Source organism: Serinus canaria, chromosome 1A (assembly GCF_022539315.1).
Source record: "Serinus canaria isolate serCan28SL12 chromosome 1A, serCan2020, whole genome shotgun sequence".
Taxonomy (NCBI): domain Eukaryota; kingdom Metazoa; phylum Chordata; class Aves; order Passeriformes; family Fringillidae; genus Serinus; species Serinus canaria.
Window position 1 is genome coordinate 6,515,708 of NC_066314.1, and position 26,168 is coordinate 6,541,875.

At 43.2% G+C, this 26,168-nt stretch overlaps 1 protein-coding gene across 2 annotated transcripts in view; it reads right to left on the reverse strand.

The window, feature by feature from the left end:
* Nucleotides 1-3,406: 3,406 nt before the first annotated feature.
* Nucleotides 3,407-26,168, reverse strand: part of BEND7 (BEN domain containing 7) — a 47,249-nt gene continuing 24,487 nt past the window's right edge. For both annotated transcript variants that reach the window (XM_030238659.2, XM_030238658.2), the window contains 4 exons: nucleotides 23,117-23,342; nucleotides 18,145-18,264; nucleotides 10,067-10,117; nucleotides 3,407-5,336 (listed from right to left, as the gene is read on the reverse strand). In XM_030238659.2, the coding sequence (XP_030094519.2) occupies nucleotides 5,275-5,336; nucleotides 10,067-10,117; nucleotides 18,145-18,264; nucleotides 23,117-23,342 (459 nt within the window). In that variant the 3' untranslated portion in view covers nucleotides 3,407-5,274. The remainder of the gene's footprint in view (nucleotides 5,337-10,066; nucleotides 10,118-18,144; nucleotides 18,265-23,116; nucleotides 23,343-26,168) is intronic.

Here is a 26,168-nt window from a genome sequence, read left to right on the forward strand (position 1 = left end):
TCCAGCCCAGTCTTGGCTCTTCTTACAGCATCAGGGCAGTACATGAAGGGTGGATGGAGATGCAGGAAGTGGATACCCCACTGGTGCTGCCAGCATCAGACCAGGGAGGTAGAGGTCTGTCGATTTTGAGGATGGAGCCATCACCAGGAAAAAGTCAAGAAAACAAAAGGTGGATGATGTCACCATTCTCACCAGCCAAAAAGTGAGGTAGGGCCTACCACAGCTGTGTCAGGAGGCAGGGATGTGGCAATGGGGAGAGCTGGGCACTGAGAGCCTGTGCAGGAACACAGGAAAAGGGAAATCAGTGGGGAGCAGAGGTCCAGCTAAGAGCAGAGCAGTTTACACACATCCCCTGTGCTGTGATGAATGGAGACATGAGATACAGTCGGTGAATCCTGAAATCTCTTGGGATTAAATGATTACATTAATCTTTGCTTTCTCTAAGCCGTGGTAATGGCAGTAGCCACATGCTGGTTCCAGTCCAGATCCATCCCTGCTAACTTCCCAGTGACTCCTTGGGGAGCTGGCACGGGCTCACACTGTCCTGACACACAAATGCCCCTCTCATCCTTCCCTAGCTGACACCCCTTTCACCTGATGTCTCCAGGCAGTGCTGGGCATGGGGCAAAAGTAGAGGAGGGATCTTGTGGTGTGGGAACATTGCTGCCAGTGAGGTTTTTTTAAGGTCTCCTGGATGATTTCCTTTGCTGGAGTGCACATGCAGTCTGTATGATTTGCTGAACCATCCTGGCGCAGGAAAGATCCTCCAGGCCCCCTGAGGGTCAGTGGATGGAAGAACTATGTGGGTTGGCCTTTTCTATCCACCCTAACCTGTCCAGGCATCACCTGAAAATGACATTTCTCCTGGGTGTGCTGGTGGTGGATATGGCCAGGGGACATCTCTGCCCATGGTGATGGTTGACACTCCAAGTTGGCTCTGTGGCCAGGCTCCAGCAGGAGCCATGGGCCACCATGGTACTCTCACCTGTCTCTTGCTGGGCAGGGGTGGATGAAACTCTTCACCCCATGCTTGTTGGTAGCTTCAGGGGCAATGGTGGTTGGTGTTGTGAACACTTTAACATGAAGTTACTGTCCTTGTTATAGCTGGGTGTAACAACATGTGCATGGAGGGGATAGAAAAAGCTGATGGAATTATTTAGGCTTTTTTAAAACCCAGAATTGATGTTTACACACCGGAGCTAAATTATTTATACTCATAATGTTATAGGTTTCACATCAGTGGCTTTTATTAGCAGTCGGCAGATGAGAAATCATACCTGACCTACTTGTACAAACTCCTCTCGTGCCTCTCTGTGATGACAGCGTGGCAGGAAGGAGTGAAAGTGCTTACCCCAGCCCAGCTGCAGGGATGCTCAAGCAGTGTGAGAGCCCGTGGAGGGAGAAGAGATATCTCTGCAAGTCCTACAAGACATTTTGCTGCTTTAGGTTTGATGGAGAACATGCACAAGGGGATTATTTTTGAAAAGCCTTGCAAAATGCTGGCAACATCTGTTTCTCTAGGAGGATGTGGCCCCATGGGGTTTTTTCTAGGACTGTGCCCCCCCCCCTTCCCCAGAGAAGGAGAAATGTGCTTCCCAGCGGAAGGAAGGCTTTTTGGGGAGAAGGTTTCTCTAGAGGAGGGGTGGCTGCATCAGGACCACCCATCCCCAAAGCACTCTGATGTGACAGAGTGTGTTTCCCCCGAAACACTCAGCCAGCCGTTTCTAAACCAACATGTCACAGGCACTTGAGATGACTTTCTTCTTGTCTCGCAATTAATGCATTTTTTATAAAGCCCAGGCTTCAGTTTCCTTTCATGTTACCAGGAGGATATCCTTTTTCCTCTTCAGCTTTTGAAGGATTTTTTTCACCCAAAGTATTAATCTCCAGTGTCCTGTACACAGGACAGAGGGATGGACCGGCTGACTGAGCAAGGAAGCAGGAGCGTGGCTGGAGCTCAGGTGTGGGTGCTGCCAGAGTCACTTGCTCCATCCCAAAGCTGTTCCAGCAGGTGAACCTGCAGCCTGGCAGCAGCACGTGCTGGTGGCTCTGCAGCACAGATGAGATTAGTGCTGTGCAGATTGCAGCACACAGGAACATTTCTTGCTCATAATTGTACCTTAAACTCATTTTCAGGTGCTCCACTTAAATGTTGCAAGGAATAGTGTATTAACCTGGTCCCTGTTTTTTAAAACACAAGCCAAACAAAGCCATGCATTAACATCATGGCCTGTATCAGCAGGACAGGACAGTGATTGTCCCCCCTGAACCTGGCACTGGTAAGGCCACACCTTGAATCCTGGGGACACTTTTGAGTTCCCCACTACAACAAAGATATTGAGGTGCTGGAACATGTCCAGAGAAGGGAGAACAGAGCTGAGGGGCTCAGCCCTGAGAGAAGGAAACCTTAGAGTGGCGTTTCAGTACTTTAAGGAGGCTTGTAAGAAAGATAGAGAGGGACTTTTTACTAGAGCCTGTAGGGACAGGACAAGGGGCAGCAGTTTTAAACTAAAAGAGGCTTAGATTTACATTAGCTATTAAGAAAAAACAAATTTCCAATGAGACTGGTTTACAGTGAGGCTCTGTGACAGGTTGCCCAAAGAAGCTGTGGATGCTCCATCCCTGGAGTGTTCAAGACCAGTTTGGACGGGGCTTTGGCCAACCTCATCTTGTGCAGAATGCTCGTGCCCGTGGCAGGGGTTGGAGCTTTGGAGGTCCCCTCCAACCTAAACCATTCTGTGATCTGTGACTGAGATGCTCTTTCAGCACCCCCCAGAGGAGAGGGTCTGCACTGGCTCCTGTCATGCCATACGGATGCAGGATCTGCACCAGGCTTCAGCTGATCTGGGCAACCACTGAAATGGGAAGGAAGCTCTTGTTGGGACTTTTTCCAATCAGAGTCTCCATAGTGCTGCTAGTATAAAGCCAAAAAGGTGTGGCTAGCTGCTGCTTCACTTCACTTCACTGGCTCCTTGGAATTGATGGAAGATTACCAGGAACATGTTTTTGCAGGAAGTCTTTTCTAAGGCTAAACATTTGATGAGGGTGTGATAATGAATTACCAAGCATATATCTTTGCAGCTACTCCAACCTGTGAGTATTGGTTTGTCCTTCCTGTGTGTTGTTTCCATAGAAGCAGAGCTTAACCTTTTAAGTGCAGATTATAAAGGCACCTAATTCAATTAAAATTAGACTTCAAGCATATCAGTTTGTAATACTCAAGAGTTATTACACGATTGGATATAGATGTTGTTGTGATTGGCAAGGCCAGTGTGGTTTCTGGCTGAGCTAGCTGGAAAAATAGCATCCTGGTGGGAACTTTCAGGGTTTTCCTATGTGTAGTCCACTGGTGGCAAAGTAATTCCTCTAAAATACGGGAATCCAGCATAGAACACAGGAACACACATGCAATTAAAGTTATTTATTGTAGGTTTTCTTTTCTGAACTGACAAAGAGGATTTCCCAGAGATCGGTAACACAACACAATGTTATACACCATTTCACAACTAGTCCCTTGTTGCTTTATTAAGAACATAGTAATTTAAAAATATCTAAATATTTACATATTAATAAAACATATATACAGAAGATTGAGACATTTTTACCTAAATATGGAATGATTTTTTTTTCTTCTCTCTAATAAACCCTATAAAAAGATTTCTGAAGAAAGTCTGAACAGTAGTCACAGTAAGTAAACACAAATGCAATCTTCCAAATTTACAAAACGCTGATTTCATCGCTGAAGGGTTACAACACAACGGACCGGTGTCCCCTGCCCAATGCAGGCAACTCCAAGCCATGAAGGAAGGAAAGACTCAAAATTTAAGGTTTGCAGTGCACATTCAATCTATTCCACAGTTTCAGAGAGAACATGGTCATTCGTAAAAGTCCATGGAAGGTGGGCAGGGAACAGCTGGGAGCCTGGTTTCTCAGGTGCCAACAGAACAAACTGTTCACGTTGGCTTCAGTGTTATTTGTGGGTATTCTGTGACACCTGAGAAACAGGCATTAGTTAAAAAAAGAGGTTGAACATTTTGAAAACCATCCCACTCTGTAATAGCACTTCTGTTGAGACACTCAAAGGCCAAATAGTTTCCAAAAAATAAAAAAAGTACCTAAGATAAGATACACACAGGGAAAGGAAACACAATGCCAAAGGCTGTAGCAAGCTCTCCCTCGAATTGCAGGACACGTGCTCAAACTGCCTGGTGATCAATGGGTGTTGCAGGTAAGACCTTCCAGATTTCTCTGTGACATTTTTAAAGTGAATTTAGTGCTGATGAAAGGTGCAGAAATGAAGGTTCGCAGGGAGGGCTGCACACGGTTTTACCTCAGCCCTGACCTGACCCTTTCAGTGTCTAGGAGGGTAGTGCAATTTCTTGATCGATTCACTTGTCTTAACTGCTGAGATATCAATACAGTGCCAGCTGAAAGGTGACTTGTTTTTTTTAAAATAGGTGAGTGTTGTTGCCAAGGACAGGGGCTGAAAAATCACAGTGAGCAGACCCTCTTCTTAGAAAACAGAAAATGAATACATTTTGAAATTGAGGTGACTGAGCAAGCTGGGGGCAACAGTCAGGGGAAAATTACCTCCTCCAGCAATCTGCACTACGAAGATGCTCAAGAGCCATCCCACTAGGACCACATAGGGGAAATTATTTGAGGAATAGCTTCTCCTTGCTATAACTAGGAACCTGGGCACTGCTGGGAGAAATCGTGCTTTATTCCCTCCTAAACCCAGTAAGGACTTTTTAATCAGAGCTGTGTGCGACTGGTCATTGATACCACAGCGGCCAGGAAGGGAAAAGTGGGTCTGCAGAAACAAAGAGCTTCACCAAGTCAGATGCTCATTAAGCCCCCAGGGTTCACGGTGGAGAGAGAGGCCACCCTGGTCCCTGGGGACAGGAAGAGTCACAACTTCTTCATGGTTTAAGATGAGACACTGCTGGCAAGCATACAAACATGTGGAAAAATACAATCATGGAGGAGAAACACAGGCAAGAGGATGACCTCAGAGTGGGTACCCCGCTAATTCAGTAATGGGATGCGGAGGGAAATCATCTTAATTAAGATGAAGAACAATGAAGCGATCTGGTGGTTTCATTATTTGAGGATACATGGAAAATGCATGGAAAAAACATAGACTTGTAAGAAAAACTGTATGGCTGCCCATGTCTTGTAGTACACTGAAGTTCTCGTGCTGAGCTTGCAGGAACATTACTCAAAGGAGAGGATGTTTCTATCCGCTAAGAACACTGATGCAGGATGTGAAATTCAAACTGAAAAATCTGGGTTTGCATCTATCAGATGGTCTGTTGTGGTGTCGAAAAGGTTACCTGAAGGGAGAAAGAGTTTGAAGGAATCCGTTAAAAAAATGTAAGAACTAAAGATATCAATAATTTGAAACAAAAATATAAAGATATCAATAATTTGAAACAAAAAAATAGTATTTTAGAATTATGGAAATAATGTATTTGAGTTTTCATTTTAATTAGTGATGAGGCTGAACTGCTGGTGTGCACACAGGCAGTGCTGCTGAATTCCATTTAGAGTAGAGCTCAATTGGCTAAAGAAAAGGAAATTAAATAGATTTTTTTTTAATACAAAATTTGCCAGCCAAGTTTTTCACACAACATACAGTGCAGCCCACTTCAGATGTAAAGCACTCCATTAGTCTTCAGCACAAACTGCACTCCTATGCTCACCCCTTTGAAGTTTAGGTTCTGAAGAAGTGAAAAAAGCACCCCATGAATTTTAAACCTTGAGTACATACTTTGGGATCTTATTTGGTAAAAACCCCCACCACTCCACAGCAGTCTAAATGCATATAGGAGAAAAAAAAAATATATATACACACACACCTACAAAAGGTGCACTGTATGATTATATCCCATCTTTTAAAAAGCACTTTAAGAATGTGCTTTTTCTAAACAGAACAATGAAAAGATGGACAGAAGAATTACGACGAGGGCACTAAGAACACAGGGCAAAGAGAAGACAGACATCAATCAGCCTGAGAGGCAAATACCTCCCAATGAAAAGGGAAGACTCATACAATCACACATTGAAAGGATAAAGATTTATATTACAATAAAGGATTTATATTTAAGGTTTTGGAATAGGTTTTTCTTTTTTTTTCTTTTTTTTTTCCCAAGTTTCATTTTCTTGATATTGTATTTCAAGAGAAAAGGAGACAACCTATATAGAATTGGATTGTTGCTGTTTTCTTATCATCCGTTTCTTTACCAAGAGATTGCTCTCATCTTTTCACAAAGCTGTATCACCCCTAGACCTGAGGATTGGGCTGTTAGTGTTTCAGCTTCCGTTAGGGATATCAAAATTCTTTCTCATCTTAAAATTAACCCCAGTGTGGAGAAACTACACAAACTCTCAGCATGGCTGTGGTCCAAAGCAGGGGTAAGGAGTCCTACCTTATGGTCCTAAACCTGCCTACATCTTTCCAATCCAATTTACAAGATGAGGATTCAAGAGAAGGGCGTTGCAGCTGGCTTACATTTGTTCTCACATGCAGAATTTACAGGTTATGCCTTCCTTTTGTTTTTCTTTGAAACCACAAAATCCCAATGCTTTGCGTAAATTGTACACAGAAAAAAGATGAGCCTTTTCACAATACCATCTTACACAGAAGACTCTAAAAGGTGCCACATCCTCATCCTGATAAAGATCTATCTCACACCCTCCAGGTATCCTGTATCACCAAGAAACTAATCAGCCTTTCCACTGAGCCCACGATAATTACCCCCAGAGCTGTCTGATCTGTCTCAGCTCAGGTCTGGACACAGCCTGCAGCTTTGGTTAGGTGCAAAAGCTGGAACTCTCCGAGACCTGAGCTTTGATAACATTTGTTAGGGACAATTCTTCTAGTATTTTCTTGAGATTTATCTGTCAATGAACCAAAGTTCCCAGCAAGTTTAACTGCCACAGTTCTTCCAATTTACTTTAAACACCCTTCAATCAACAGCCTTTAAAGCCAAGGCCCTCTTAGTACAGAGGTGATTTTAACACAGGAGCATCATTTCTGCTCAGGAGTGCTAAAATATAATTGGGAAAAATGTCTTAGCTTTATGAGGATGTACCAGCTTCATTATTTTTACCAGACTTTTGAGTTCCAAAAGAGGTTTCTGAAAACAAAGCACACCCTTCTCTCCTCAAATCCCAGGACTTTGCTAGTTTGTGGGCACAGAGGGAGCTGGTTCAGACCTGGCTGTGGGCACTGGCACCAATTAAGTGCTCTCGGAGCCTGGTCCTGCTGACACCAAAAGAGAAACACCTCCAAACACAACTGCAGCTGACCTGGCCTTCCCTCTGGAAGCAGCTCTCATCCCACCAATGATGAAGAGAGTTGAGAGCAACCACACCTCTGACTGAGGTGTCCCAAATGAAGTGTCAGCCAGAGGCTATAATCCAAAATCATACAGACTGAGACATTCCAGCATTGCTAGTCCACATGTGCCCAGATCTCGTTCATAATGGCATTGGTGTCACAGGCAGGACTGACAGAGCTAGAAAGGCAGATTTAAGGCATCTGAGATTTCCCTTGTTTTTGGCACCAAGGCTTATCACTGATTCTAACAATTCTCCCTGGGTGCTTTTGCTTCACAGTTTGTTCAGTAATCGAAGATCAAGAGAGGAACTGTTCATGGATAGCTCCCATACCCCCACATCTTTTCTCCCCATCCAGTCTCCTGCAAGATCCCCTCAACCAACCCAATTCACTTTGGTTTTATTACACCGGAGCACAAGGTCAACCACTGATCACAGAGTTACAGGTTTATGTAGGTTGGAAAAGACACTTAAGACCCTGCACTGCTAAGTCCACAACAACCATATCTCCAAGTGCCACATCTATACTTTTTTAAAATACCTCCCAGAACCATGACTCCACCACTTCCCTGGGCAGCCTGTTCCGGTGCTCAACAACACTTTTGGGGAAGAAATTTTTCCTAATACCTGAGGCCATGATTTATCTGATATTAGCTGTCATCTGCAACCAAGGCCCATCGCATGAGGCACTGCACAAACACAGTCAGAGAGACTTTTCCCCAAAGATTTTTCAAGCTAAACAGAGAAGACAGCTGAATAAATTGCACGCAGACTCTCTTTAAAGAACCTGTCAAGCACCCTTTTGTAAAACCAGCTGTACTAAAACAGGGAAAGACCCCTGTAAAAATCATATTCCACCTCTTTTGCTACATTCCCTGATACAAAGCAGCTATATTTTGGCTCTGTCTCATAATTACTGTCATTATACTGTGTATCACTTTAAATAATCTGCTTCCAACAACAGTATGATATTACACAGATCTGTCCTATAAAGAGGCACTGGCACACATATAATAATGGGTGTGAGTCAAATTCTTGGCTCACAGCCTGTGAGCATCACCTCCCCCCCAATGCAAACTGCTGTGTGGTTTATTTAGGCATCCTTCCACAGGTAGCATGGAGCAGTGCACATCACACACAAGCATTTCAGCTCCAAAGCTGCATGCATGGATGCTCAAAGGTGTACAAGCAAGCAGACCACAAGGGTGATCTGCAGTGGAGTGGAAAGGGAGTCGCATTGTCTAGCACAACCATCTCAGCATGTTCATCTCCATTCCTGATGTACAACCTGAGCAGAGACTACAGAAACTGCTCCAAGAAACCTATAGCAAACTGTGCATTCTGCTCCTTAACGTGATTACCGGAGCAATGAAGAGATACCACTACACCGCATTAACAACCTTTACTGGGGTCCTCTCGCAGCGGAATTGCTTCCCTCCCTGATAAAAGAAACCAACAGGATGTTGCTTGGAAGGGATCTTTCAATGCAGAGCTTCCTGCATCTTTCATCCCAGCCATAGCCTGACATATTATTCAGTGTCTGGCCAGGAAAGCAGGACGGCGGCTCCCAGGCAGCGCGTGCTCCCAGCCCCCCCTGGGTCCATGCCAGAGCCAGACTATAGCTGCTTGTCCTCCCAACTGCTCCGCTGCTCCTATTCCTTAGTAACTGCACGTGCTCCGACAGCGCTCCACGGCTGGCAGCTGCTGCTCCAGCACACAGCAGTGGGGTGTGAAAGCTCCTTCTCCAGCCCTTGTGCAAGAGAGATTAGGGAGTCCTGGCACAGGAGACAGATGCTGTGATGGTCACCAGTAGTCTCCCGTCCTCCCCACAGCTGTCAGGTACCGTGTGGTGTGCTCAGAAACCCAGTACCAGCCCTGTCCTGCTCTTCCAGCAGTGGCATTGCTGATCTCCGACCACCCTTTGTTGTTAAATGAATTAACACAAAACCGCGCTATAATTGATGACGTTATTTGTCTGCCCAAGATCCCTGAAATGCAGGGAAATGACCACCTCCCCAGACTCTGGCCCCACTGGATTTTCAGAGGAAGGCAGCTCAGATCCTACCATCACGGCATCTACTGATGGATCAACTCTTAGTGTGAGGGTGCTTCAAATTTCAGTCTCAGTCTGGTGAGACTGGTGATTTCAGCACCAAATTCAACAGTGTGGAACAATGTTATTTCCCAGTCTACACAGCTGCACAGCCAAGCTGCTGCATAGCAATTGTCAGGCTTTTAAGGCAGGGCGGCTGCACTTCAAGAATAAGTAAACTAACACTTAACTAGCATGTAAAAATGTCTGCAATCCTTCTGTGAGTCCAAGATATTATGGCTAATACTGCCAACAACTCAATAGATGTGACGCTACAAGTGATTGTGTTTGTCCCTACCAATAACTCTGTTAAGAGATAAAAAATACTTCCAGAAATATCAGGGTTGAGCACAAATCCCTATCTGGCATAAGAAGTGTAACTTACAGGCCTTCTTAGCTTAGCTGCTCCCATGGACCTTGAGGTTTTATGAATTTGAAACTGAGGGGAAAATTGTAAGATTCTGATGCATTTGTTTTTTTAATACAGACCATCCAAAACTTTAGATAGCAGAGTCCTGTGTGCAATTACCCACCTGTACATGGCAAGTCTGGATTATTGAAAAGTGCTTCTGTGCCTTAAATAAACAAAAACACATATGGAAGACTGATAAAAATTTTAATGCATTTTACCTGTTTGTAGTAGAGAAATGTCCGGCTTCTCATCACAGTCAGTTGCCTCTGCTGATTACAAATATAAACAAGAAATCTCATTACTTTTATTGAATATGGGAATGCGATTAAAAATCTGCAGACTGTGAAGTGATTTTGCATTTTCTATCTGCTTTCCTCAGCTGCAAATTTGCAGGTGCTCTGTTAAAAACTCACTGTTTGGAGGAAAAGGTCATATAATAAAATTGCAAACTTGGAAAAGGGAGTTGGGTATTAAGAAGCAATTAGTACCAATAATGGGATGGAGTAACACTTGTTCTTTTTAAGGTTTCAGGATATCTGTATGATAACAGGAGTTGCTATCACTTGACAAAGTCACAAGAAAAGTCCCCATCGGTCCTTACAGGAAGAGCCTTGCAGGCTGGAACTCCACCCACTGACAGTCATCCCATGCCTGCAGGGAAAGGAACACTCCCATTTCTGCACCCAAACTTCCCATGACCCCAGGCAAATTCATTTTGCAGGGGACAGATTTACTAGGGCAAAGTGTCTTCAAAAATGCTGGTGGGTGACCAGTGTAATTAAAAAAGCACGTGACCACACTGGCAATTAATGTGTATATACACACATGCTTTCAACCCACAGTTTATGCAAGATCATTTGAGTTAATTTGGCCCACGGTGAAGGGAGGCTAAAAGCCTAATTTGTTCATTTTGTATTTGCCAGAGGCCAAGGGAATGCACAGACATAGCTTGCCTCATTCAGCAGATGTGCAGGGACTTGTTAGGCTGTAGTACCTGGGACGCGCATGTGAACCCTGAGTAAATCAAAGGTGTGTAACAGGAAATCCGTGCCTAACCTAAACAAGCCCTATTCAAAATCCTATTACCTTTGTCTTTTGGCACTGCAGCATGATATTGAAGGCCTTTGAAGCACAATGAGATCTTTGAGGGCACTTCAGCAAATGAGGTGTGGTCATACAGGACAAGCCCATTATCACTGAATCACAGAACATTTGGGTTGGAAGGGATCTTAAAGGTCACCCAGTCCAACCCTCCTGAAATTAGCAGGGAGAGAGCTTCAACTAGTCAGGTTGCTCAGAGCCCTGACCTTGAATAATTCCAGGGATGGGGCATCCAGCATCTTTCTGAGCAGCCTGTCCAGTGTTTCAACACCCTCATTGAAAGAAATTCTTCCTTACATCTGACCTAAATCAACCATATTGTAGTTTAAAATGATCACCCCTTGTCCTATGAACTACCTTGTACAAGGTCAGTGTGGTGGATATATATCTGCTCACATCTATTCACTGCACAATATCCACAGGGATCAAAACCAAGGCTGCAGATAAACTAAGCAACTCAGTTCACCTCCCACTTGAGCCTAAGCTAACTGTCCTGATCATCTTTATCATGGCTTTGCATATGAGGATGCTCAGCTGTTGCCTTCATGATGATAATGCCTAATCCACCTCCTAACCTACATTAGTTTTCTAATGTTATTCATCAACCCTTGGCTCTCCATCCCTGGTCCAAGACACTGCTGTCTCTCCCACATGCCAGGATGTCAGGTCAGTTTTTAGCTATATGCTCTCAGTTCTGCAAAATTAACTGAACCAAAGAAAACATAAACAAACCCTAGTATAAGACAGCTTTCCTCCCACAAAAGGTTTAAATGCAGAGCCCTGCTAAGTTCATAGGACATACCTGCAAGTGACTTGGAGCCTGGAATTGAGACCTTTCTCTGCTTTCTGTGAGAAGGTGGCACCCTGAGCAGGAACAAATTCATTGCCTGGTACAGCTCCCTGTGAAAACCTTCAATTTTGGAAGGGACAGGTGGCTCACTAAGTGGGAAGGGATCACCTAGGCTGGTTTGAATCTGAACCAGACTCTCAGTGATGGAAGGACTGGATGTGCAAGGAAGGAAACAGCATGGTGCAATGAGAAGGCAAAACTCATCAATGGGATATACATGGCTTTAAAAATCCTGTTGGTCTGAGGCCAACTTCTAGCAATGATGTGAAGAACTACCTGCACCAGGTGATTCTGTGGCACAACTCAGCATACAAAGGTCAAAGCTGCATCTGGCCCCTTGGGGTAGAAGGGACCCAAGGTATGAAAATGGGGGAAGCTGGATCTGAATGCTGGCAATGGACTGGAGTGCTTTCCCTCTATGACTATCAGGGGTGGTGCCAACAGGCTGCCCACTGCAGTGACAGCTTTTCTAGAAATTTCTGCACCAATTTGTGAAGTAGCTCCAGAGATGTGGCCACCTTTCTACCTAAATGCTCTTCCTACACCAGAGGAAAGCAATAATACAGAAAGAAGGAACTTCCAAAGGTAAGGACTTGAGTCTCCAACTCTACAGAACCAGGAGTTACCTGGCCATTTTAATCTGGCAGAAGACTGATAAATGAAGTTCAGCTCTCCACCAATTGTTCCAGTCTCATTCCTCATGCCAGCACAAATGTTTATACAGTCACCAAGATCAGATCCAGTTAAAAACTGACAGCATGGCCACAGGAATGCCTGTGCCAACACCAGAAAGGGAGTGGGAGCACAGCAGATGCCCAGAGAGCTACTCACTCTTCTCAGCAGCTGCCAGGATTTGTTTTATGAAACTGGATGTGTAACTGCAGCTCCAGGTGAAGTACAACACAGGGGAATGGCAAACATCTCGACCTCCTAACATGGATATAAACCACCAATCTCTTACATGTCATTCCAAGAAAAAAGGAAGGTTTGCCTTCAACAACCACACCCAGGCACTGCCAGCCAAACCTCACTTTCTTGGGCCAGCTTTCAAGACAAGGCAGGCAGGAAGAGAGCCTACTGTGGGAACTCAGAGCCTCTTCTCTGTTCTTTGCTTAGAAACAGTGCTGCAGATCTTGCAAAATAATGCTGGTAGTAATTTCCTTAGATTCCCCCCAAATTGTGTAGCTTCTGAGGTACATGTCTGTCTGTTAAGTGTACACTTGCTGCTTTCCTGGAAAGAAGTACACAAGTGCTCAGGGCTGGGAAGTCGAATTCAGCAGTTACTATTTTAATATGCTGGTTTTTATCTAAAATACTGGCCACATACACACTGTACCACATGCTGGACTTCATCCTACATCCTTCCTGGCCCTGTGTGTATTGCTAAGGCAAAAATCAACCCAATCTCTTGCAGCATGTAGATATTGTGTCAAAAGCAGAAACTGGGGATTCAGAAGGCTGAAGAAAAATGGAAAGAAAGAAAAAACCTCATGTAAAACAATGGAAGCAGCAGTTTGAACAAGGACATGGGAGAAAAGCATATTCCCAGGGAAAAAATAATAAACAAAAAATATTTTTTTCCTTCTTCCCCACTATTTTACACTGCAACAAAGTAATGTTAATTTTAAATAACAACTCAAGGATGAAGCATCATGGCATGCGATTTATTTAAATAATTTTCAGCATGTTTTTCAAAATTGCTGTATTTTCCTTTAAGGAGTCAGGCAATCCAAAGGTTCCAGGTTATGCACAAAGTAATGACTTGGCATGAATAGCCCATGTACTGTGGCAGTGTTAGAACAGAATCACAGCATTTCCTGAGTTGGAAGGGACCCACAAGGATCATCCAACACCTAGCCCTGCACAGGACAGCCCCAGGAATCCCACACTGTGGCAATTTACATATTATTGTTATTACATATTACCCCCCAGCATCAGCTTTCCCATGGACAGCCGCTATGGAATAATGGCTCACGGGCTCTTCAAAACATAAAAAGGGAGGAAGAACTTACTGTGGGAGATGTGTGAACCCTGACCTGCTGCTTATTAATGGATGGAGAGTTTAGTAATCAAAAGGCTCGAATGCAGTGCCTGCACAGAGGTGACAGGAACAGCCAGTCAGCTCCCTCTGATTTTACCCATTTAAGATCTCTGTGATAATGGCTGACTGTGTCCCTCTGTGCTGCCACTGGCAAGGCCACCAGACACCTGCTCATGTTCTCTTTTGCAGGGTGAAGGGACCACACTGGGGCAAGCCCAGCGCTGTAAATTATGAGGCAGTTTGCTTCATTGCAAATTGTAATTCATGCTGCTTGAAGAGAGGAAACCCATGCACACGCACTTCCCTTGACTTCTTTCCTTCCAGGGCAACTTTGCATCCCATCCCACCCACCAAAATGGTTCAGCTCCTCTTCTGGGAGAAGACACACCTGGCATCATGAAGCTGTGCTCCACTATGCCCTGCTGTTGGCATGACATGGGACCAGTAGTCAAGGCTGAAGAATATTATCATACTCTTTAATTTTAATTATAACATCTGTTTGTAACATTAACCTCACAGTCTCTTCTCCCCTTTGTGACAGCTAACTTGTGAAATTTTGAAAAGACTGAACAGGGCCAATAAAAATTTAATGGCAGTGGCAGCTTTATTCTCAGATCTAACAAATAAAAAAACCCTACCCAAGTCTCAGATCTCAGGCAATAATCTAAAAGAACTAAGAAAAAGCTGAAGCAAAATAAATAAATTAAAAAAATAGAATATTCTCAGCTATGAAAAATATTGTCATTGATTCAGAACATAAATGAATTTTTATTTGGCTTAGGATAACAACCTTTCAAAATTTACACGGGGGAACTATTTTCTAGAAAGCAGAAATTTTAAATGGTTTTTTTGATTAGCTTTTGAAATAGGGAGCTTTTTCAGTCCCTAACTCTAGGAGATGAGCCAAATATGGTAAATAAGGTTGAAGCTGGGCAGCATCTATGATCTAGTGATCATAATTTCATTTAATTTGGAAACACTCATGGGAGTACACCCTATAGAAGGGGCTACAAAAAGCAGATCCACCCCAGTCGTTTGATAGAATTCTCTGAAATTATTACTGTAATTGAAAGATAGAGCAGGATTTACGTTTTCAGACTGAAATAATGTTTCATAGGATAAAGTGGAGAGGGCTGCTCATGAATGCAGTGTCTTACTGTCTGGTTTGAAATGAAAAACTCATCAGAGGACGTTCTAAATGGCTTGGGGGAAGGCAAGCAGGATGAAAGGCCTGTCCATCCTCCTTAAATACTTCTGCTATTAAAATTGAGCCCAACACAGTGCTGACTAAAAAGTTGTCTTGTGACCTCTGAAATAAATGGATCATCTTAAGCTTTTTCCATATAAAGCCTGTGCATTACGACAAACCAGGAACTCATGTAGATAAAAAATGAGATCAAGCACCAGGGAGACACATTGGGTTAGAAAGTCCTGGGTGAAGTTAGATAATTGGTGGCTCAGATTTGTTCTTTGGGCACCTTAGCCTATCCTCACAAGATCAGCTGGCATGTTCCAGTGAGCAACTGGAGACAAAACCCAAAGAGAATGACCTGAGAGTATGGACATAGGACACTTGCTCAGCTTCTGCCACAGGCAGACTGGGAGAGCTCAAGAGCTCAGCCAGAAGAGTGATGAATGCTACATCTCAGTAGCTGCAAGTCCCATAGTTTTAAAATACCCAAAAGTCAAGGTTTACAACATGAAGTCCTGGAAGAGCTTCTCCCTCCATGTTTGCCCTCCCCTCGTGGTTTGGTTTCTGTAAATTACACACATTTTTAGTATGGTTTCACAATAAATAGAGAAATTGTGCGTAATTCCAACATCACTAGTTCTCTATCAGGATAAAGCTGCTGAGGGCTGATGGACTATCCTACCAAACACCACAACATCCTTCCCTTGGTCCTACAGACCTCCCTAGGCATCAGTTAACAGCCAGTGCTGGACACAAACTATGGGAATAGATGGATCTGTTGCCTGGTCAGCTCTAGATTCCTCATATCAGAAGCTCACAATTGTAGTATAAAAGTAGCAACAGATCTTATTTCAACACGAGGATGTTACTGCAACCAGCTGTCTGGTCCTGCCTCTCTGCTCCCATCCACTGTTTTGCTGTCACAAAGGCCTGGGAAACTTCTTTGCTTCAGTGCAAAGTCAGGCTGGGCTACCTACAGCCAGCAGAGGAGATGGCAGTGGCTGGAAAGGTGCAAGTGGCCACAGTGGTGTGTTCAGTCACTCCTGACACACTGTAAACAGCATGTCTGCCTGTGACCACATTAGAGAGAAACTGAGGCACTTCAGGGATTGGCCAGCAAACAGCACAAAAAAAAAAAGGAGCTTTTCTACCAATCTAGGTATTGTGCAGGATTTTTTTTTCAACAAATAAACTTGAGGGACTGCTAGGTACACTGCTGCTCACTATGTATCCATGTCTAGGTGAACAAGTTACCTTCCCTCTGCAGCATAGACAGGGGAGCCTATCTGATTCTGGCACATTACTCAGCTTCACTTATTTTCCTTCACAGTCTTGCTAGCTTACATACAATATCCTCTGCTTAGATTCTCCCATCCTGAGCAAGGACCAGAGACAGAGGTGGCCCCATTTCAAAAGCAAAAGCTGAATGTCATTGTCATTTTAATTAATATCCTGCAGAGGCAAGAAGAAAAGCAAATAAAAAAGGATGAAAGAAAATAAAAATCAAAACAAAATTAGGTCAATCCTCTTTCCTGAGGGATCTTCTGCAGACAACCCTAGGACCCTCTGATCCCCACATCCTGCACTGCACCCTTCACCTTACTGCAGCCTGAAATCCCACTTCCACCCTCCTGTCCTGGGAAGGCCGAAAGGCAGCTTTGGAAGGGGCAGAAAGCAACCCTGTTGTACAACACCAGTAATCTGACACTGCCTTTAACAAGATTATCTTGTATCCCTCTGTCCTCCCTCCCCCAACACACAAGAAACCCTTTTTAAGGCCAGTGCTGGTTTGTTTCTCTACCCTGGGAAGCTTATGCTACCAAATAATCTGCACTTTTGTCCTCCCCCTGCGTTATTTCTGTCTCTGGGTGTTTCTCATTTTCCTCTGTCTTATGCTTTTCCCTCCTGGCATTAATAACGTTGTGGAGAATGATTTCAGATGCCAGGCTAAGTGTGTGTTTCAGAGATGCAGCTTTGGACAGAAAAGGTTGGCCCTGTGAGGCAGGGAGATGGGGAGGACATTTCCTGTGGTCTCGCTCACCAGCAGGCACCACAGGGTGAGCATCCCCCGAGGAGCCATCAGGTTTCCCATCCCATGGATGCAAACAGGCACTTAATTGTGGTGATGAGCAGAAGGGAAGAGGGGAAAAGGCGGGCAGCTAAATACAGTAACAGCAAAGGACTGTGTTTAAGTAGGTGGCACAAGTGAAGTGCCTCAGACAACAGTGTCAGATATGCCCAGGGAGAGACAGGCAAGAAATACAACCCTGAGAGAGCCTTGAGAAACCTGCAGGCTGAGAAAGGGGAAATGAAGCTTTGTGTGGAGAAAGCCCCTTGTAGGACTGGAGGGATGAAGATGGGACTGAGACTAGTTATGGTTTATAAGGTAATTACATGTCTCTTAATCAGTAACACTGCTTTCCCAAGAACCCTAGTGGGGATTTCCAGCCTGCACACTCATGGCTGGAGCTGAGGGGCTGTCAGAGTGAAAGCTCAGCACTGAGCTCCCTGCAGGCTGGTCCCAAGCATCCAGGTTATCCCAGCCCAAGCTGAGCAGCTTTGCTGCAAAACCCTGCCTAGATTACCTGTCACTGCTGGCAAGCCGCCTCCCATGTATTGCAGATCCTTGCTGGCACAACCGGGGTGGGTGGCTGGGTTTTCTTTTGGTTTGTTTTGGGGGTTTTTTTTCTGATTCTTTCAAAAAGAATGTGAGAAGACTCATCTATTCTTCCAGACACATACAGTTTAGAGGGAAAGGTCAGTTGGGTTATGTCTTAACAGTACAGTCAGTGGCTTGTCAGGCTAAATACCACAGAATTAAAAAACTTCTACTTGCAGCCCTGGATGGATCAGCTAATTTCTGGGAAGAAGAGTTTGGATGCTAAAGGAAAGGAGACAATATTTGAGAAACACTCAAACTAAATTCGTAGAGACAGGTCCTAAACCTGCTACCATTCCAAACCCACAAAACCTGCTAAAGTGTCAAGTTCTAATTTTCATAGAATGAACAAGTACAACTCTACAGCTAACAGTAAAAATACTTCTGTGGATACAAAGGCTCTAAGCTTTTAATCTTACACTCACATGTTGTAACTCATATTTTTATACATACCTGAGCCTCTTTTTAATCGTCTTCTTGCAAGTTTAATTTGATCCTGAAGAATCTGGACCCAGTCCCTAGGACCAGGAAGTTTATCCACATGGTTAGCAGTGCAGTATTTTTCTGTAAAGACTGAAATAAAAAGATACCACTTTTTTGAAACATGCCACCAAAAATGTAAAAAAGGAGATGGGAGAGGATGTTAATCAAAATATATGAAATTATTCAATTATCAAACAGAATTTTAATGGCCAAATGTAGGATTGTGAGAATAAAGCCCAACTCAGTGTTTCACAAGTTCACCATTCAGAAGTGACTTGGCTGCATAAATATCAGGGGAATGACATCATTACTGTGTATAAAAGCCTGTCCCATAGAAATGTTCTACACCTGATGTCTTCATGAATTTCACACAAAACTATCACAGAAAAATAATAGTGTACTTAGAACTGAGTCTCAGATGTGGCACTTGTTAATGCTGCCTTCCAAATGGTACAGATAGAGAGCTGAAGATCTGGTCATTTGGTCAGGTCATTTGGTGGCCTCTTGGTCAGGTCCCTAAGGCTGCAGGCAAAGTCATGAAAGAGTAAGGTCCTACCACTGTGGAAATCTCCACAGTTTTCACACTGCCAAACAAGATGGAATAGAATTTTTATAAAGCTACTAAAAAAAAAAAAAAGGCACTATTACTGAGAAAAAAAATATCCTACAGGTCTAATTTTCTGTTTTGTAAAAAAGGTACAGAGAGAGTCAACGTTATCTTTAAATCCATATTTTCAACAAACCTAACAGTGTTATACCAAAAATACAGAATTCTAAATGGAGTAAAACTGATGCAATTGATTTTCATCATGCAACTGAGAGGTATGCAAAAAATAAACAAGTGCAGAAATAGAAAAAGTATTCTTGCTGTTAGTGTTGGTATTGTAAACTTGGTCAGAGGTCTCAGAGCCCAGTGTACAATTATGACTGGCAAACAAAGAGAGAAAGCTGGTCCCAGCTCAAGGGATTTGTAATCCTTGAGAGTAAGTATCACACAAATTTGATTAGGAAACGTGCAACAAAAAAATGACAATTTCAGTATTTTTATACACACACTTTGAAGCAACACTACCTGCTAAGTATAAGAGAACCAAAAGTAATCCCCCCTCCAGACTCCTTCCATGCTAGCAGCTTCACAAAACCATGGCAAGGCAGGCATCAGCAACAGTTTCCTCTGCACTCTGATCTACAAGGACATCAGACCAACTCCAAGGGCTGCCCACAGAAGTCAATACATCCCCAGACATTCACACTGTTTGATTTGCAACAAACATCATCTTTGTGAAGGTAGAAATAATCTTTCCCTTCTGAATCCATATGGTATCTGACACAATGGGCACCTGATCAATGACTTGCAACTCCTACTTACTTAAAACAGGCAACTGCTCAATGTGTGGTTAGAGAAATAACAACAGGAACAAAAAGGAATGGGAATGCAGCAGCAAGGAGGCAGGAGAATTGGGACCTGCCTTTCTAGTCCACCCAAGCTGTATGCTATTAACAGACTCTCTGCTAAAAACATAGACTAGTTTGAATTTAAAAGTCCGTCTAGTTCAACCCCACTGCCATAAGCAGAGACATCTTGCACTTCATCAGATTGCTCAATGCCCTGTCCAAGCTGATCTTAAACACTTTCAGGGATGGAGCACCCACAGCTTCTCTGGGCAAACTGTTCCAATAGTCTCATCACCATCATCATCATCATCAAAAAAAAAAAAAAAAAAGGCTTCCTAATGTCCAACTAAATGTACCCTCTTTCAGTTTAAAGCTGCTGCCCCTTTGTCCTGTCACTGCAGGCTCTCGTAAAATATCCATCCTCATCTTTCTTACAAGCCCCTTTCATATTATTATTATATATTTATATAATATTAAAAGGCCACAGTAAGGTCTGCTAGAGCTTTCTTTTCTTCAGGCTGAACCACCTCAGATCTCTCAGCCTGTCTCCATAGCAGAGGTGCTCCAGCCCTCTGACCATCCTGCTGGTCTCCTCTGGAATTGCTCCAAGAGGTCCACGTCTTTCCTGTGCTGGGACCCCAGAGCTGGCTGCAGCACTGCAGGTGGTGTCTCACCACAGTGGAGCAGAGGCACAGAATCATGTCCACAGTTCTTGTGGATTTTTTGTCTATCAGTACCCCCAAGTCCTTCTCAGCAGGGCTGCTCCCAACCCCTTCATCCACCACTCTATACTGTTACTGGGGATTGCCCTGACACAGATGCAGGACCTTGCACTTGGTCTTGTTAAACATCAGGAGGTTCATGTGCCATTCCTCCAGCCTGCCAAGGTCCTGGATGGCATCCCTTTCCTCCTGTCAACAAACCACACCACTCAGCCTGGTGTCATCTGCAAACTTACTGAGGGTGCCCTAGAAACCAGTGCGTGTGTCGTGGATGAAAATACTAAATTGTACTGGTCCCACTATGGATCCTGAGGCACACATCACACTTATATTTGAATACAGCTCTTTGATTTCTGCACAGAAGGATTTCACTGGCTGACTTTCTAGTCAACAACTCAAAGGAAAAACAAGAGCTTCTGACTAGTTTTATTTTTTCATCTTTTTTTTTTTTTTCCCCAGTTCTGAGTGAAAAACTCACAAGAGAAGCTGATTGCCCAGGAGAAATACTGCAACTGATACAACAAGTGCCACTGAATACCCAAAGTCAAAAGAGAGAATTGCTCCCTGGCTAATCATTCTGTTGCAGAAGCATTAAATTACTTTTAAGGACAGCAGTGAAAATGTTTTCAGACAGGAAGAGTGATTTTCAAGCAAACAGTCCCTCCTTTAAATTCTCTGCCCATTTTTGTCATTAATGTAGCCTTTTGTATCTCTGTCATGGAAAAGGACTAAAAGTGCCACTAAAGGATATCTGGGCACGTGGTAGAAGAATGTCCTAATGATAATAATGCAAACAACATGATATTGTTCTTGTAGAGATTTCATACTGGCTCAGTTATTTCTTGGAATAAATGAAACCACAGTGTCTGATAGCCCAGCTCCTTGGAGGGAAGAAGGGTGCTATTGGAGCCAGACTGAGTGAAGACCCACAGGACGTCAGACCTTGGCATCTTATTCCATCACAGCTTTTAGGGACAGGCTTCCTTATCAGGGTTCAGGCACCAGCATTTGGGCAATACTGTAAGTGCCAATAGAGATCACTGTTATGGCAGTGGTACCTGGCAGTACCATCACAGATTAAATTTTTCTGTTGGAACTACAAGTCCCTTCTTTCTTCTCTTAAACTCAAGGGAAGAGGTTAAGCCAAGCCTCAGAAGTTGCTCCACTAGTACAATCTTAGCCGCTGAGAAACACTGCTCTCTGCAGTGTGTACCAGCTGCTATTTTAGTAGTCCTGTTGCATTTACTGTAAAACATTTATTTTACCAAGTGCTGTTCAAATTAGAGTGGGTTTTTTGAAGTAATTTTGAACTCCTCTTTCTTTCATTTAACTTATTCATTAAAGCTTTTAAAAAAAATGAGATACAGATAGAGAGAATTCAGACAGATTTTTGCAGATTACTGAGCTCAAGAAAAGAACGTACAAAATAGTGTTTGTGATTTAAACCTAAATACAAGCATAACTGTAAGAAAGTCTGTCAGCTGCTCTGTGAGATATATTAGGACTATGACATAGGCACATACACTTTGCTGCAGAAATGCACACTCGAGAGGGTCCTCTGAAGGCCTCCATGCCCAGCCTGCTGCTCAAAGCATGGCCTACTAGACCATAATGCTCTGGCCTGTGACCAGTCACGTTTTGAGTATTTCCAGGGGTGGAGGCTCAGAAGCCCTTCTGAACCCCTACTGCACTGCTCAACCACTGTCAACCTTTATGTTGAAAATGCTTCTCCTTATCAAATTGCAATCTTCCACGTGTTCAGGGCCTCTTGTGCCTCTGAGAAGAGACTGACTCCACTTCTCCACATCATCCCATTAGGTAGTCATGAACAGCAGTAAGGTTTCTCCTGAATCATCCTCTCTCCAGTTCTCTCAGTCTGCCCGCATTTGAGACTGAAGCAGGGAAGTGAAGTTGTAAATCTTGGTGGTCCCTCCACTGGACTCAAGCCAGTTTGTCAGTGCCTTTCTTTCACGGGGAGAGGGGTCCAAAAGTTGGCACAGAGGTGGTTGCAGAAGATTTTCCTGCCTCCTTTACTGCCAATGGACTCAAAGCAGCTCCTCTTATTGCCCTGTGTCTCCTAAGTTAGCAATCTGTACCTGAGAACAAGTCACGGCCTCTAAAATAAGCTCCACTCTTAGAGCTTATTTTTGGCCTGTCTTTTGGTAATGTGGGTATTGTCCCTACAATATCAGATTTCAAAATAGAATCTAGTTCAGAAACTCTGGCCTAATAATATCAGCTCTTTATATGCTGTCATCACAGAGTTTGAAGGAACATGGGCTCTCCTGGAAGCTAGACAGCAATGACTGCTAGGAAAAATCAACCAGCAAAAGGTGCTCACACCAAGAAATTTGCTCCCCCAAGAGAGGGACCACTGCACTTATGAGCATCAAACTAATCTCATGCCAGTATTACCCTCCTCCATCTCTCCCCAATCCAGCAACCAACTATTGAAAAATTAACAGAGCAGACACAGTCAAATACAGTGTAAGACTCAGAACCTTGATTGAACTGTATCAGTTACACTGTCATTATGTTTTCAAGATTTCTTTGCATATCTGATATCTGGGGGGAAAAAATAATTATCTTACATGAACATTGAGTTTCCAGCCTTAGAGCCTGACTTCAGAAACCAGGATCACTGGCTTAAAATTAACACAAGCTGTCCCCGTAGAAGCTATTTTTAACAAGTGAATGAAAGGGAATAAAAATAAGACTGCATATTTTAATAGACCTAACACACGTCAGAAATTCTAATCCCCTTACACTCTCCTTAGCTGAGAATATGTTCTAATTACACAAAGGAAAGAAAGCAGAAAACATACCTTTTATTGCACCCACGATATTTTGGTCTAGTCCTTTCCGGTTGTCATTGAGCCCTCTTTTCCTTTTGCCATTTGGTAAAGAGTTAGCCAAAGTCTTGTCATCAAAAAATGCACAGACCAGCTTCCTAAAGAGCAGACTTCCTGAGCGAGTGTAGTTTGATAGTATAGAGTCCAGCTGGGATTTTGGCATGAAGACATCAAAGCCTTCTGCAAGTTGCACTTCTGGCTACCAAAAGAATACAAATGTTTTAATTAAACGAGCATTCAAAGACATTATTTTACTTCAATCATGCATCTGGTGAGACTTTACAATCACTTCATCAAACCATGAATATTTTCCCAGCTATTCAGGGCTACAGCAGCCTAATTCATTGAAATCAAACCCCATCAGTGAATAAGCACCTTAAAAGGCAAATCAAACAATTACACTCCTTGTCTAATGTCTGTAAAAGTTAACAACTACTGACATCATTTCTAGGCATACAGCTAACAAAAAGACAGGAGATACCTTTCAATGTTGGGTAATAACGACAAAGCACAGGATCATCGCAGAGTAGTGCTCCAAAGTGATGCTTTTGGAACATTTATCTAACCATTTAATGGACTTGTTTCACTGCCAAATGCTGTGAATAAGTGTGCTGTGGGGCAGCCAGGCACTTCCAAGAAGCACAAATGCAGGGATACTGGCCCAATCCATGTGGCTTCCCAAGAGAGCTTCCAGCAAAGATATGGCCCCCATGAGTATCAGCACATGATGAGTTCAAGGTTGCCCCTGGAGCCAGCACTTGCTGAGCATCCATTTGTTCCTCCTTTTCATAGTCCCAAAATGCATGTTTAGAAGAGGATGATGTTAGACAGACAGTTTATTTCAGTACAAAAATCCTCAACAGTGAATCACAGGGATTTAAATCACTGCCAAGGTGAAATGGAGGGGAAGAAGAGAAAAGAAAATCATGCTGTAATTCATAAGAGTTTTCTCTCAAGTACACTGAGGGCCAAAATAGACAAAGGCCTTTGAGGAAGTCCCCTTACCAAGAGTCTTTTTGCTGCCCCTGCCTGTACATATCAGAAATTACATGAACAGCATTTGCAGAGTTTTCTTCTGTGAGTACCATACAATGCCTATGATAAGACTTCTTCACAGAATAATTACATATCTAGAACACATATTGGGAATAAACTAAAATTTTGAAAATATTGTTTAGAAGTTGGCAAGGAGGTAAAAGAATCAGTGATCATGACATGAGGAAATAAGCCAATATTACAGTCTTGCTCCTAAGAACTTGCCCTTTTTTTGCCCTACATGAAATATATTCAGCAATGATGATGCATTTTCAGAGAAGTTTACAGAGCAAGAGCAAATGCCATCTCCCATCATATCACCTGAGAACATCTTGAGTCTAGACAGAAGAAAGGGCTGCCAGCCTCAGAACATTTTGGCTGTGTAATTCTTTTCCCATGGATTTCTAAAAATCAGTATGGAGAATTTTGCAGCAAGTAGAGCATTTCCAAAGCATTTACTGTCATGGGATATGGATGTGTACTATGTGATAAAACTGAAGATGCTTTGGGAAGCCAGGATGAAGAACTGTAAAATATGCAGATAACAACAACAACAAAAAATTTAAGAAGCATGTAGTTCCTCAGCTTTTCTGGATGAAAATTTTCATTTTTACCTCAAGAACTTTGAAAATGCTGGATCCAGCAAAACAGCCAGTTACTGACATTTGGCAATATTCCAGTGTAGGTGGGTTTTTAGTATGTTACTTCTAAACTTGTGATGACAGAAAAGACTTTCAAGAGTAAATAAATGCAGGCCAAATTCACAAATTGGGAAAAATTCTACTTCATGTAAATCAAAAAGCAGAATGCAGCTGACATGGTGATGAAGGATACCTGCCCTTTTCTGTTTGTTTAGTCTTGTGACATCCATCTAAGATGACCTCAATGATCCAGACACCAAGGGCAGAGAAATTATAGAACCATAGAAAAGTTTAGGTGGAAAAAAGTCTTAAAGATCATTAAGTCCAGCTATTAACCCACCACTAAAGCATGTACCCAAGTGCCACATTTACGTATCTTTTAAATACCGCCAGGGATGGTGACTGCCACCACTTCCCCAGGCAGCCTGTTCCAGTGCTTGACAACCAGTTTGGGGAAGAAATTTTTCCCAATATCCAAAACAAACCTTCCGTGGTGCAATCTGAGGCCGTTTCCTCTTGTCATATCACTTGTTAGCTGGGAGAAGAGACTGACACCCACCTGGCTACACCCTCATGTCAGGGTTTCGCAGAGAGTAATAAGGTCTCCCCGAACGTCCTTTTCTCCAGGGTAAGTTTCCCAGCTCCACTGCCCTTCTCTGGACATGCTCCAGACCCTCAGTGTCTCTGCTGTGAGGAGCCCAAAACTGGCACCAGGATTTGTGGTGAGGCCTCACCAGTGCTGAGTATGGAGGGACAGTCACTGCCTTGGTCCTGCTGGCCAAACTATGGCTGGTACCCTCACCAAAAGCCAGTGGTTCCTGTGGTACCTTTTCTGAAACCTCCTACTTAAAACCCAAAAAGCCAGAAGGATCATGAGGGCCTGCTATTATCTTTTCTCTATTTGTTCTGAAAAATCAAGTGAGTCTTCTCTTTCTCTCTTCTCTCTTCCTCTTCACTTCATGGTTTCTCTCTTCCCTGGTTTTACCTTAGAACACCAGCATTACACTTTGGCAGATGCACCAACCACTCTACAATACAGCTGTAAAATACAATTCAAACCTTACAATTGTACCAGTGTAGAGGAGTCAGTATTATTTTAGTTTTGATTGTTTTATTCTTAATATAGGGATTGATTTGTTTATCAGTGAAACAGTTTGGAGGCAAAACTATGATTTATTCTTGCTTTCCTTTAGTAGTTAGCTATTCTTCAATCAAAGACAATCAGTAACCATTTGAATTTCATGATCATTCTGAATGTAATTTCTCCAAGAAAAAGCACTTATTAATAGATAATGATCATGGCAAAAGGAACTGGAGGGTGAACTATTTGAGAACAACAAAATAAAGAA